Source organism: Lissotriton vulgaris, chromosome 7, assembly GCF_964263255.1.
Source record: "Lissotriton vulgaris chromosome 7, aLisVul1.2, whole genome shotgun sequence".
Classification (NCBI taxonomy): domain Eukaryota; kingdom Metazoa; phylum Chordata; class Amphibia; order Caudata; family Salamandridae; genus Lissotriton; species Lissotriton vulgaris.
Window position 1 is genome coordinate 779,263,905 of NC_141695.1, and position 13,382 is coordinate 779,277,286.

At 47.3% G+C, this 13,382-nt stretch overlaps 1 protein-coding gene across 4 annotated transcripts in view; it reads left to right on the plus strand.

Moving 5' to 3' along the window:
• The first annotated feature begins 469 nt into the window (after positions 1-469).
• The window catches only part of TEPSIN (TEPSIN adaptor related protein complex 4 accessory protein), a 196,827-nt gene continuing 183,914 nt past the window's right edge, over positions 470-13,382 (plus strand). For 2 of the 4 annotated variants that reach the window (XM_086931017.1, XM_086931018.1), the window contains exons 1-3: positions 476-575; positions 9,509-9,581; positions 11,119-11,210. In XM_086931017.1, the coding sequence (XP_086787143.1) occupies positions 501-575; positions 9,509-9,581; positions 11,119-11,210 (240 nt within the window). In that variant the 5' untranslated portion in view covers positions 476-500. Of the gene's footprint in view, positions 576-9,508; positions 9,582-11,118; positions 11,211-13,382 lie in introns of all 4 variants that reach the window. The other 2 variants (XM_086931019.1, XM_086931021.1) reach the window with 2 other exon arrangements.

Here is a 13,382-nt window from a genome sequence, read left to right on the forward strand (position 1 = left end):
TACATTTCATTGTTTTAGAAGTTGTCTGCGTCCTCCCACTAAAATAAGGACAGAGATACTTAGGTGCGTAAAGGGAGCCCGTCCTACATTTCCGGGAGCTTGTGTAGCGGATATTGTGATTGGGGACACTGGTTTTTATAGATTCTTCGTTCCAGATTACAGACTTCTAATTGCTTAGTAATACTGGGCTATTTGATATTCTGCATTTAGATACATTTTTACTTCTATGTTTTTTTGCCTGCACTTAGTTTGTTTCTTTCAGCTAGTTATTCATTGGTTCTTCTCATTAGCCGTGTAAATGTGTTCTTCTACTTGATTGGATGGCTGTGTCGTAGGTAGTAGCGCAGATGCTCGTTTAGTTCCTACGCTTTGATTGGAAAGCTACATTTCCACAGAGCAGAACATTGCCTACGATTGGCCACAGTCGTGTTTGTTTCTTCTAATTGGAAAATATTAGTTCCGGGATCCAGTGAGCTTTTCTGAATGGTTGTACTTTTTCTATGTCCTTCTCTGATTGGAAGGTTTCCCGGCATTCAGCTATGGCGGTGTTGGACAGGCTGAGCTTTTTGCAGAAGGTAAGCATTTATGCCAGTATTTTAGTATTATGGTTGTCGGCCTTATTGCATCCGTCGTTCTTAGCCACATTTACATTTTGAACACGTGGGAAATTGGTTCTAAGAAGTGATGAGTAACCAACCCCCCCCCCCCCCCCCCCTTCCCCCTATGACTTGGTCTCGGGATATGGGGAGCGAGGAGGTACCCATTAAGTGGAATTTATCTGACAGATCAGATTGAAGAGGGTAGGAAGGCGTGTGTCCGTCCTCACAAGAAGTCCAACCCAAACGTGAAGAATCGACAGCTCAGGTTTTTACCGTGGATTTATCCTCCATCCAACTGTAAATATCTGCCTGGCTCAAATAGCAATACCCTAATCATCGCATTCTCTCCACCTTACTCAGACCCAGCTCCTGTAAGCCAAAGTTTTAAACATCACATTCACTCTACCTTACTCTCCATCACGCCCAGATTTTGTTTTAACTATTTCTAGGCACAATCAGATTCTTCTTAGCTCAATCAGCATAACACCCAGTTCTTAAATGCCAAAAGTAAGAGGAGAAGCGTGGCTCAGTGGTTAGAGGCGGCAGACCCGGAAGCTGAAATCGGCCGTGGACCAGGGTTCGATTCCCCGCCTCGGGCTCAAAAATTCCACGGATTCGACAATTCTCGTTCGGTGCCTACTCGACTCACGGGGTCACACTCTGCGACTCTGGGCAATAGCTTGCTTAATCCCCAGGGGCCGGGATGCCTGGCTTTCACCTTGTGGATACCCGGCCGGGATATCTCACAGGGGAATACGTGAATACCAGGACGGGTTCCCTAAGCAAGCGCCTTGGGACCCCTGGGTTAAAGTGCGCTATATAAATCGAAACACATTTACATTTGTAAAGCGCACTACTCACCTGTTAGGGCCTCAAGGCGTGAGGGGGTGTTCCTCTTGTTGATGGGGAGCCAGTGCAGGTCTCTCTCAGGTGAGTTGTGATGTGGCAGGGATGTTGAGGATGAGGCGTGAGGAGGTGCTCTGAATGCGTTGTAGTCGTTTCAGGAGTTTGGCTGAGGTTCCCGCCTAGAGAGCATTGTCTGCTGCTGACGGGGGCCTGGGTGACCGTCCTTCTGGTTCCGGTGGGGATCCATCTGTAGATCTTGCGGAGGATGCAGAGGGTATTAAAGCAGGAGGAGGAGACGGCGTTGACTTGCTGGGTCATTGACTGTGCAGAGTCCAGGATGAACCCCCGGTTGCGTGCGTGGGTGCAGCTCCCAGCACGACTGGCCACCAGGAGTCGTCCCAGGCGGAGGGGGTGGATCAGAGGATGAGAGCCTCCGTCTTGTCCGAGTTCAGTTTCAGGCGGGTGTTCTTCATCTATTCGGCTACGGCCTTCATTCATTCGTGGAGGTTAGTTTTGGCAGTGGTTGGGGCCTTGGTGAGGGAGAGGATCTTCTGCATGTTGTCGGCGAACAACAACAGTTACCACATAATGTTGATCAAGTTAATACAGGATGGAGGACATTGTAAACACAACTTTAGTTAAATAAGTCTCAATTGGTGATGCACTTCAATGTGTAAGGGAATCAGCTCTCATATATGATAGCTTTATTTTTTTCTACCACACCCACGATTCTTGTAAACAATCTGATGAAGCAGTTACAAGCCAGGACACTGCAACATGCTTTTTCTTACACACCAATTAAGCTACATCTCCAGATTTGCAGCCAGAGTAATCTCTCTAACTATCACTTTCCCCTAGAATCCTCCCTTACCATTCATTCCAAACATTAACAAAACCCCACCTCAACACTTATCCCTGACAATAACGTCTAACGCACGGGTACTCCTAGTACGGCCGCAGGCCGCTGACTGCCCGGCAAGCCTTCCCTGGCACTCCGCGGACCTCTTGCAGACATCGTACCCTTGTTTTGTATTTTTTTTTTATGTGTCTGCAACCAGAGCGCGACTCAGAGACTCTGCTGCTCTGTGGGGGCCGGGCGATTCCTGCCATAGTCGAGAGTGGGGCTGCAGGGCGCTAAGAGGTGAGCAAAGCCTCATTAACATGCCAATGGTCTTTTAAAGACCAGTGAAGTGATCTGGTGCGGCTGTCTGTGCTCTAGAAGCCGTCTCAGCCCGGGCACACACAGGCAGGGTGAGATGAAGAGGTTGACAGAGAGAGAGGGAGAGTGGGAGGGAAAGGGAGGGAGAGTGAGGGAGAGTGAGGGAGGGAGGGAAAGGGAGGGAGACAGAGGCAGACGGAGGGAGAGCAAGGGAGGGAGGGAAAGGGAGGGGGAGGGAAAGGGAGGGAGGGAGGCAGACAGAGGGAGAGGGAGGAAGGGAAGGTACAGGGAGAGGGAGGTGGAGAGAGATGGAGGGAAAGGGAGGGGGACAGAGGGAGGGGAGAGGACAGAGGGAGGGAGACAGATGGAGGGAGACAGAGACAGGGAAAGGAGGGATAGGGAGACAGAGGGGGAGAGAGAGGGAGGAAGAGGGAGGGAGAGGGAGGGAAAGGGAGGGAGAACGAGGGAGAGGGAGGGAGGGAAAGGGAGGGAGACAGAGGCAGACAGAGGGAGAGCAAGGGAGGGAAGGAAAGGGAGACCGAGGGAGGGAGCGGGAGGGAGGGAAGGGAGGGAGACAGAGGCAGACAGAGGGAGAGCGAGAGAGGAAGTGAAGGGAGAGGGAGGGGGAGGGAGAGAAAGGGAGGGGGAGGGAGGGAAAGGGAGGGGGACAGAGGGAGGGGAGGGAGACAGAGGGAGGGAGACAGGGGGAGGGAAAGGGAGGGAGACAGAGACAGGGAAAGGAGGGTGGGGAGACAGAGGGGGAGGAGGGAGGGAGAGAGAGGTAGGAAAAGGGAGGGAGAGGGAGAAGAAGGGAGGGAAAGAGAGGTAGACCGAGAGGGAGACAGAGGGAGGGAGGGAGACAGAGGGAGGGAGGGAGACAGAGGGAGGGAGGGAGACAGAGAGAGGGAGGGAGACAGAGAGAGGGAGGGAGACAGAGAGAGGGAGGGAGACAAGGAGAGGGAGGGAGACAGAGGGAAGGAGAGAGAGGGAGACAGAGGGAAGGAGAGAGAGGGAGACAGAGGGAAGGAGAGAGAGAGAGGGGGGGAGGGAGAGTGAGGGAGGGAGGGAAAGGGAGAGAGGTAGACAGAGGGAGAGCAAGGGAGGGAGGGAAAGGGAGGCCGAGGGAGGGAGGGGGAGGGAGGGAAAGGGAGGGGGAAAGAGGCAGAGGGAGGGAGAGCGAGGGAGGAAGGGAAGGTACAGGGAGGGGGAGGGAGAGGGAGGGAGATGGAGGGGGACAGAGGGAGGGGAGGGAGACAGATGGAGGGGAGGGAGACAGATGGAGGGGAGAGGGATGGAAAGGGAGGGAGACAGAGACAGGGAAAGGAGGGATAGGGAGACAGAGGGGGAGGGAGAGAGAGGGAGGGAAAGGGAGGGAGACAGAGGGAGGAAAAGGGTGAGAGAGGGAGACAGAGGGAGACAGAGGGAGGAAGAGGGAGAAGGAGGAAGGGAGACAGAGGGAGGAAAAGGGAGGGAGACAGAGGGAGGAAAAGGGAGGGAGAGGGAGACCGAGGGAGGGAGGGAGAGGGAGAAGAAGGGAGGGAAAGGGAGGTAGACCGAGAGGGAGACAGAGGGAGGGAGAGAGAGAGAGAGGGAGGGAGAGGGAGTGAAAGGAAAAGGAGGGAGACAAAAGGAGGGAGAGGGAGACAGAGGGAAAGAGAGAGAGGGAGACAAAGGGAAGGAGAGCAAGAGAGGGAGACAGGGGGAGGGAGAGTGAGGGACACAGAGTGAGGGACAGAGACCTCCGTGAGGGAGACCTTCGAGTGAGTGGGAGGGAAGGAGAGAGAGAGAGGGAGACAGAGGGAAGGAGGGAGAGGGAAGGAGAGAGAGGGAGAGGGAAACAGGGAGAGGGAAACATAGCAAGGGAGAGGTAAACATAGCAAGGGAGAGGTAAACAGATAGAGAGGAAGACAGAGAGAGTGAGACAGTCAGCAAGAGGGAGACAGAGAGAGAGAGAGAGAGACAGTCAGAGTGAGACAGAGGGAGAGGGAGAGAGGGGGAGGGAGGGAGAGAGGGAGAGAGAGAGCGAGACAGAGAGAGAGAAAGAACGAGAGAGAGAAAGAGAGATGTGTGTATGCCCGGTCTGGTGGCTCAGTGGACGAAGGCGTCTGCTGCAGGGACCTGTGATCAACCTCATGGTCACAGTTTTTTTTGTTGCTCTAGCCCCGCCCCCGCCCCCACCGGTGCGGCCCTCGGACACAAACCACACAGTAAATTTGGTCCCTGAGGGGAGAAAGTTGGTGAGTACCCATGGTCTAACGTCTCTTTTTTTTGTAGTGTTTTTGTTGCAAGTCAAACTTTTCAAACAAAAAGCAGTAAAGCACAGGACTACCATTAATCACTAAAAGAAAACACACATGGAATCTCAATATTTAATCGAACCACCAGTTTGACCTATGACCTGTAGTCTATGTGTATGCTACATCCCTTAAATGACTTACCAGCTCTTTAAATACCCATCTATGCTAGCTAATAACCCCTACCGTCTCCAAGTACGCTCTCGGGCCTTAGTCCAAAGACACTTTCATATTAAGAGTTGTACCCCAAGGGGCCAATTTAACTGTCTAAATGCAATTTCCGCCGAAATGTGTGCACAGCATTACAATACAGAATGTAAGGCACCAAACATCTGTCCATTCAGCTCACAAGACCAAACCCCAAGGCGATGGAATGAGGAAGAATCACTTTTAAACTGCAACCAACTACATCATTGCTGTCTACAACCGTAATACACGTTTGTCAAGCCATTTAATTTATACGCAGTGTTGGCTGGACACAATGTACAAAAACTGAACACCCCCATAACTACTCACCCACCTCTAACGTCCTATGGTGTCAGTCCTTGGGCAAATGCTCCACACTAGCACTTTTCCAAGCGCACTTGAACAAGTGCAGTGTCTTGACTTGTGAATGTCTGCAATTACTGTTTGTGAGATACCTAGAATAATGAGCAAAAGAAGCAATGTGATAGTGCTTGAAACTTTACTGTGGAGAGCTGGTGTAATAAGCTGTAGTTATGTAGCTTTGTTTTGTTTTCCTCCCAAGACCATTGATTGTCCGCCCTTAATTGTATGTTCTCCACAATACTATTTGTTCTGTGCTAGTGGTCTTATGGCGTCCCACTTGAACTGCAGTGTACTGACGAGTACTGTTCATCACCAATAAAGAAAAGCACAAATTTACTGAACGCACCCACTGCTAATTTACCAGTTGTCACTGGCCCAACCTAAACACAACCGGTGCTCCGTTCTTTAGAGTTGGCTTGGATATTTTAACAGTCTTTGAAGACGTTACATGAACATGCAGGAAGCCTCTGGAAGAAGAGAGAGATGGTCAATCACTTGGGAAGACTGGACCATCGTGGACAAGAGCCTGAGACCTCAGAAGTTATTACGGGTTACACAGTATTGAAGATAAGCAAATGTCAAATACACGTGAGAAGACAAGGGTAGGACTGCAAGATTACAGCATGATGTTTCCAGGCATCACATGTAGCAGACTGACTCCTAGGAATGGTGGACTAAGTGGTTTGCAAACAACATTTATGAATGACAATTGTTTTATAATTGCAACTGGAGCTCAGGATAGTCTGTATCTGCATTCGTGCATATTATTAACTTTGTTTACATTTCTCTAAAGGAAGAGTTAGGCAACACAACATATCTACCATTCATATTAGTTGTACTGAAAATGCCTGTCTAATAAAACAAGGTCAGCTCAGAAATGAGCATGTGGCTCCTGCCTCAAGTGAAGCGAGGACCAGCTGTGTGCATTGTATAGCTGTAAGCTGGGAAAGGTGCGTGAAGTGAAATAGTGAGTAGCCTCAAAATTCTGATGCACACTGCTGTGCAGAGACCAAAGCATGTTTGCAGTCTAGCATGGGTATTATGGCCTAAGCCTGCCTGGACCCTGATCAGGGGCTGTAAGTGAAAGGTGAAATAGTGTCTGTGAACAAATGCCTCACCTCTCCGGCTCTGCTAACACTGATGGCAGTAAGTTTTCAAAGAGCTGTCAGGTAATGTCATGAGGGTGCAGGTGGGATGCCCACCTTAGGGCATGGAGGTAGCCTAGGAGTGTCTGGAGGGCATGTGCTTTTTCTGCTCGGGTACTGAAAAATTTGCAGGATGCTAACCTTTGTTTGTGAATTTGGGCAGAGTGGCGTAAAAGAAAAGTACAACTGTGACTCGGGTAAAACATGGGTCAACTCAGTCAAGTTAATAGCCCTACAGGCTGAGTTAGGGGCACAGTTGAGAACAGAGATTGTACCATCCATACCCTGCCGGGATATCTCACAGGGGAATACCAGGACAGGTTCCCTAAGCAAGCGCCGGGAAACCCACTGCGGGTAGCTGTGCGCTATATAAGCTCAAATACATTTACATTTAGGGCACTTTTGGCGCAAAGGTGTCCACACAGCAGCTCTAGTGCCAATTGGGCAAGCAGAATACCTGTGCCAGTAAATGTTCGTCCACCACCTTGAGGCCTAAACCTACAGCACGGGGCATTCTCTTTCAAACACTTCAGCCCCTAGTAGTGTCTAGAAATCAGTTTCAGTTTGGCAGCAGAATATGGTGTACCGACCTCCCCACTCCCTGAGATGCCACAGGAGGCACGAACAGGTAAAGAGTTGAACTATTACAGGGCAGGTGGCGGTACCACAGTACAGATTGTCCAAAGCAAACTCCTGCGATGTCGATCGGACCGGCTAAGAGCACTTGATTCGGGTTGAATTGGTCAGATTCAGACCCTGTCGCTCACCAATTCCGGGGGGGGGGTGGGGGGCTACAAGGCCTAACGGTGTTGCTCAGATGCATGGGGTCCAGATCCACACCCCACAGGAAGTACGCACAATGACACTGCCAGGTAATGGGGAACAGCAGTCAATCATGCCAAGTCAGTGCCATACAGTGTGCCCCATGATTTGAGAGCAGCCCCTGGCGCCAGGCCAATCGCTGTAGTCACACTGTGCTCCGCAGTGCACCAGCGGGCACTCTCTTCGTGCAGTGCAGCATATGGAGTGGAGTGGTGTGGCTCACTGGTTAGAGGCGGCAGACCCGGAAGCAGAGAACAGCCCGGGACCAGGGTTCAATTCCCGACGCGGCAGGGTCGTGGACCAGGGTCAGCGGACTCGATAATTCTCGCCTCGGTGCCTACTCTAACCAGTGATCACACTCGGCAACTCTGGGCATTAGCTTGCCTCATCTCTACAACGGCCCCCCACGTTCGCCGGGGATGCCTGGTTTCACCTTGGAGAAACCCAGTAGGGACCATCTCACAGGGATAGCCAGGACGGGTTCCCCAACGGTCTACAGCGCCAGGACGCCTCAGGGCAGCAGTGCGCTTTACGAGACACATTACATTACATGCTTCCAGACCTGTGTCCAAATCTCACAAGGCCAGTCCCATCCACCAGCAATAATCTGTTCCCTCTGGAGGCAGCCCAGTACTTGGATTACTCCATACGCCTCACCGCTGACTCTATCAGGCATTCTGATGAGGCAATACTCACTTTTCTGGATGTAATCACCGCACTGCAGGTCCCCCAGATAGCAGTGTAGATCCTGTGCATTTACCAGCCAGGTCTTATTGGCAGCATGTCGCACGTGCCCCGGTGAATGAGGCCGCACTGGTATAGATCTCCAGTTTGGGATGCAGCGAGAAGGCGCTTGCCTGCAGAGTCGCCGCAGTTAATGACACAGCAGTGCAGCCGATATAATAACCGTACCCTCACGGTCTTCTCGCCTATATGGTGGCCTTGGTGGACATCTCCAGCAGGGTGCGGGACACCCTCGCCTTGACACGGAGTGGGAATAAGCGAAACAGCACTCACGAGGGTCCTTTGGGAGGGGCCGACTGATCACCCCTTGCGCAGCCGATTGGACCCTCCGCCCCGCAGGCCAGCAAGCCGTAAGCAGGTGCTGGCAACGCTCTCAGCAGCCTCAATGTCGCCCACCAGCGTCCATATCAGTTGGAAGGTTGCTCACAGGACACAGCCCGAAGCAGGGACTGTAGGATGGTTCCAAGGGATCTCGTTGTCCGCCGGGAGCAAGGAGAATTTACGGATCAATGTCTCCACCTGGCAGAACCTCAGATATAAGCAACCAACCACATGGCGGCCAGGCTCTCTAGGGCCCCTGTAAAGGCAATAGTTTGTGGCAGAATAAGCCATGCAGTTTACCTCAGATTACGTTTTAGAGACTGCAAGAAAAAACATCAAGAGTAGAAGTTAGTAACGTCTGGGAATTTACAGAGGGTCTTCCAGATATCAGTGACGCTGTCGAAATTGCCACAGTTGATTTTTTTTCTGTTAATCTCCAAGCTTGGAAAGATATACCCACAAAAGCATTAAGCGGTTTTATTTAACTTGCTTTCTTGCTGCATAAACAGTCCTCGTATGGTTCCGCTGTGGGCCTGTCTCACATGATAATATTTAGGGCACAATGCAACCAAGTGCCTCTTTTACTCGTTGCCTGATTCCGGCTACATTGACTAGAACTTTTCTTTATGACACAAAACACATCCCGTGTTGTCATTTGTTTTTACTCATACTCCGTTTTTTCTACATTGCGGGGTTAAAAACTAACCCTGCTACTGGTAAGACCAAACAGTAAAGTATCGTGACTATTACAATTTCATCCTTTACTGAAAGTAAATCTAAAGATGGGTTGAATAGAGACACTACATTGTTCTTTTCGTTGTTTGACAGTTGTTGATTAGAGTTATGCATGACTTCCTGTTACAATTATTGTGTTTGGAAGATGTAGCTTTTTTTTTTGTCTGGTCACTTGACATCACTTCAGGAGTTTGGTTCATATATTTGTAATCCGTGAACGTATGTGTGATTGAAAAATACACTTTATGATGCAGATGGGAAACAAGATAATGTTTCTTCTTCTTCCTCATGCAGCTCCCCGTCTTGATCAGAGCAACATCCGATGATGAGATTCCTTGCCCGGGGTATGTTTTTGAAGAAATTGCCAGTATCCTTTTGTCAGTCATGTTTTTTTTGTTTTGCAGGTATCATGTTTTTCCTCTTCTAAAGGGGGACATTTAACAAACTTTAAGCATATATGTTTGAGTAACAAAGACACAGTTACAAAAAGAAAACAATGTGTAGAGAAATGTAGAGGTGATTGGGTTTTGGGTTATTGTATGTCTTTACAAGGCTGGGCAAGGGTTTTATTTTATGGCTGCATTCATCTTACAAGCATTGGCAAAGCCAATAGGTCACGGCTATGAGAGAGATAGTGGCTTTGTCAATACCTTTTCACCATATTGTACAGCAGCTGTGCAGCATGGCTGAAAGAAATAAAAAGTCCTTACGCAGCAAGCATTGGCTACTTTACAACACTTTTTGGTCAAACCTAGGCAGTGGGCATGCACTGTCAGCAAGACCTGTTGTAATTCTAAAAACTACTTTGATCCCACCTGCAGCTTACCATAGGTTCACTCCAGGGTTGCTCTTCATTCCTGCCTTGTAACTTGTTAGCGCAGCTGATACCTCACTTCCGTTTAAGGCTGAGGAGCACCGGCTGAGTAAAGTTTCCTTATGCATTTCTTCTGTAGCTGTTGTGTGGGAGAACTTTTATTTTTATTTTTACTGTTACTTTCTGCCCTACGCTGCTTGTTCTCATTAGCCCATCCCGCTTTACATTTGCTTCGTCTATCATTGGCTGCGCATAGAGCTTGTCCTGCTTTTCATTTGCTTTCTCGCTGCTTGTTTGTTTTTTCCCCTTTGCTCCCACTTAATCTCCCCATGCCGCCCCCACCCAGCCTCGACCCTCCCACAACACTGCTTTTTTAATTTAATTTTTTTGGAGTGTTGTATAGCATGAACTCAGCCCAAATGGTTCAAGGCGCTTTTCATGATCACTAGTTACATTACAGACCGACACATTACATTTTCAGGCATAGGGAGATTAAATTATTTGAACACAATCACAGTATGCTTCAGCCGACACTGAGACTCAAACCTGGTTCGCCAGCTTCAGGGTTTCCTGCTCTGGCCGTTACGCCATATCTGGCCGCTGCTCCCTCCTCTCCTGTTCCTTCCTCTTTCCTCCTCCTCACGTGGTCAGTTAATGTTAATTATGATCTTATGATTTTGTTATTCTCTCTTAATTTGTAAATTTGGACATTATTAGTTGCACTCATACTTCATAGGGAAAACACAAGCAAACACTGCCCACGTCCCCACAAAAATAAACGGCTCTAATGTTATTTTTCCAGACAAGCAGAATGCTTATTTTCTCCTGGTGAAGTCTTGTGATGGTAGAAGAAAATGGAATGTATTGATGAAACCAGTTCTTTGGGTGAGGTCATCCTTCCCATGAGCCATTTGCAGTGATTATTGCTGAGGTGGGTGATAGGCCTTTTCCTCAAACTTTCCACTTTCTGCTTTATTTGCAATGTATAAGTAAGTGTTTAGTTAAAGTACATTGACTGCTAATTCGCTTGTATTGGTTACAGAGAAACTTCTATTGGTCGAGTGTTATTCCTAACAAAACTAACTTTTAGAAATTTCCCATGAGTCTGTTACGAGTCACCAGTGCCTTCTGGAATATCTCCTTAACCGGCTCCAGAGCCAATCCTGCCACATCAAATTGAAGGTATGTGCATGCATGCTTCCAGAATTTATCATCTTTAGGCAGAAATGTGTTCAGTTTTCCGCTCCCTTCTGCAACCTACATATAGCTACCCGAGCAAACACATGGCTTGCCTGATTTGAGGCTGGAGGGGTTGGAGAGTATAACACAGACGTGCCTTAAAGATGGCAGGGAAATCATTATTGTCATTAGATTTGTAACACACCCTGCGTGATAAAAAGGCTTACAACCATCAGAAAATCGTACACCACATAGATTAAAATAAGCATGTCTTCAATGCCTTTGTAGAAGGCAAGCTTGTTCTGACTCATTGTTCCATAGAGAAGATGCTCTATGAAGAAAGCTCTTGCCTCCATTTGTTTTCCTGGGCAAGCAGTGTTTTATCAGAGGACCAAGGTTCTGTAACCAAATGTTAGATGATCAGTTGCTCTTTGAGGTAAGATCCATAAACATCCTTATGAACTGAATCCTTAAACTTCTAGTGTGGAGAGCAATGTGTGTCTCTTCTCTTTAAAGTAATGTGCCGTTGTAGAGGAAAGCAACAGGTCTATTGTGGTATTCTGCAAAGTCTGGAGTTAATGAACATTTGACTGCGAGGTCCCAACATAGAGGGTGTTACAATATATTCTTGAGTTCAGTACAGAACTAGCTTTAAAGACTCTGTTTCTCATCCAACAATGGTGCAAGATATCTAGGCAGCTTAAGATTAATCCTAATACACGAGTTAACACACTAAACATTTTGATGTAGTGACATTGTTTGATCAAAAATCATCTCCTAAGATTAATCTTGTGCCTGGATGATAAAATACTGTTTCCTACTTTAAAGCTCGTGAGGAAGTTTCTTCTTTGTCAAGTTTAATCACCAAAAAGTCAGTCTTTTCACTTGTTTAGACACAGGAAACTTGAGTCCACACATTTGTGGATTATATTAAAGACCTCTGTAGCTCTAGGGTTGCTGGCAGCCTTCTGTTTAAATGCATTAAAGGCCACCTTGGTGGTGTTGGTGTAGTTGTGTAATTTTACATTGAGGAGGCATATGAGGTCATACAGAGAATTTATTTAAATGTGACTCACAAGCAGGGACAAACATGAGCCCCATGAAGCCTCAAAACGTACTGCTTCAGAAGGGGATGGCACATCACTCACACATACCTTAGCAACCTGCCGTACATACATTTTTTAATCCATTTCGAGTCTGTCTTTGACACCCCCAACTTTTCCTTCATTCTCTGAATACAATTTTATGGTTGAGGGTGTTGAAGGCCACTGATAAAATCTGTAGCATTAACAAAGATGTATGTCAAAGGTCATGGTCATGGTCAAAGGTCATGGTCTGCACACCAAGAAGTATCATCTTATCCTCTCTCAGGTCTGAAGCCTTGGTGACAGAAGACTCAAATCTAACATTGAAGTTGGATTGTGGTATTATTCTCAATATTCTTTGAAAGGAAGGGTTTGCTGGGTATAGGCAATTTTTTGTTTGTGTCTAATGCGTCTAGAGTATGCTTCTTTAACATTTTAGTTTTTCTATTGTTCATCATACTCTCTAATATTGTTCTTGTACATACTGCTAAGAATTTTGTTAGGTCTATATATTATCATCAGATTGATTTTTTTTTGTTCCTTTCATTTTTGGTGAAAAAAGGAAGATCCCTTTGGGTAAGAGTAACCTCAATGTTCACACATCACACATTCCTATATTCTTTATCTCATACTCCACACCTGCTACCATTGGACCATATATAATAGGGAAAGCAACATGAACACTTTATATAAAAAAATATATCACATATATTTATTGTTTGATTGTATACAAAATAATATATTTTAAAAGACACATCAATCTATACAATTTATAACACAAAAAGTTTATAAAAATACAACACATTAAAAAAGTTGATCACAGTGAGCATGAAAACATCAAGATGAAACACTAAAAGGTAGACAAAAAAATTGGTCTTAACATTTTACACCTCCGTCATAACATAGTACTACAAGCATGGGAATATGCCATATACAATTAGCCTTCTTTCACCAATGCTCAAGGACAAGATTGTGTATCAGAATGTAGCGTCCACGTGTTTTGATGGAATTGTGCCATATAAGTTCATCTTTATCAAGACCTCTATTATGTGCACTCTGTCTTATTTTGAAGGTTTTCATACAGTCACCT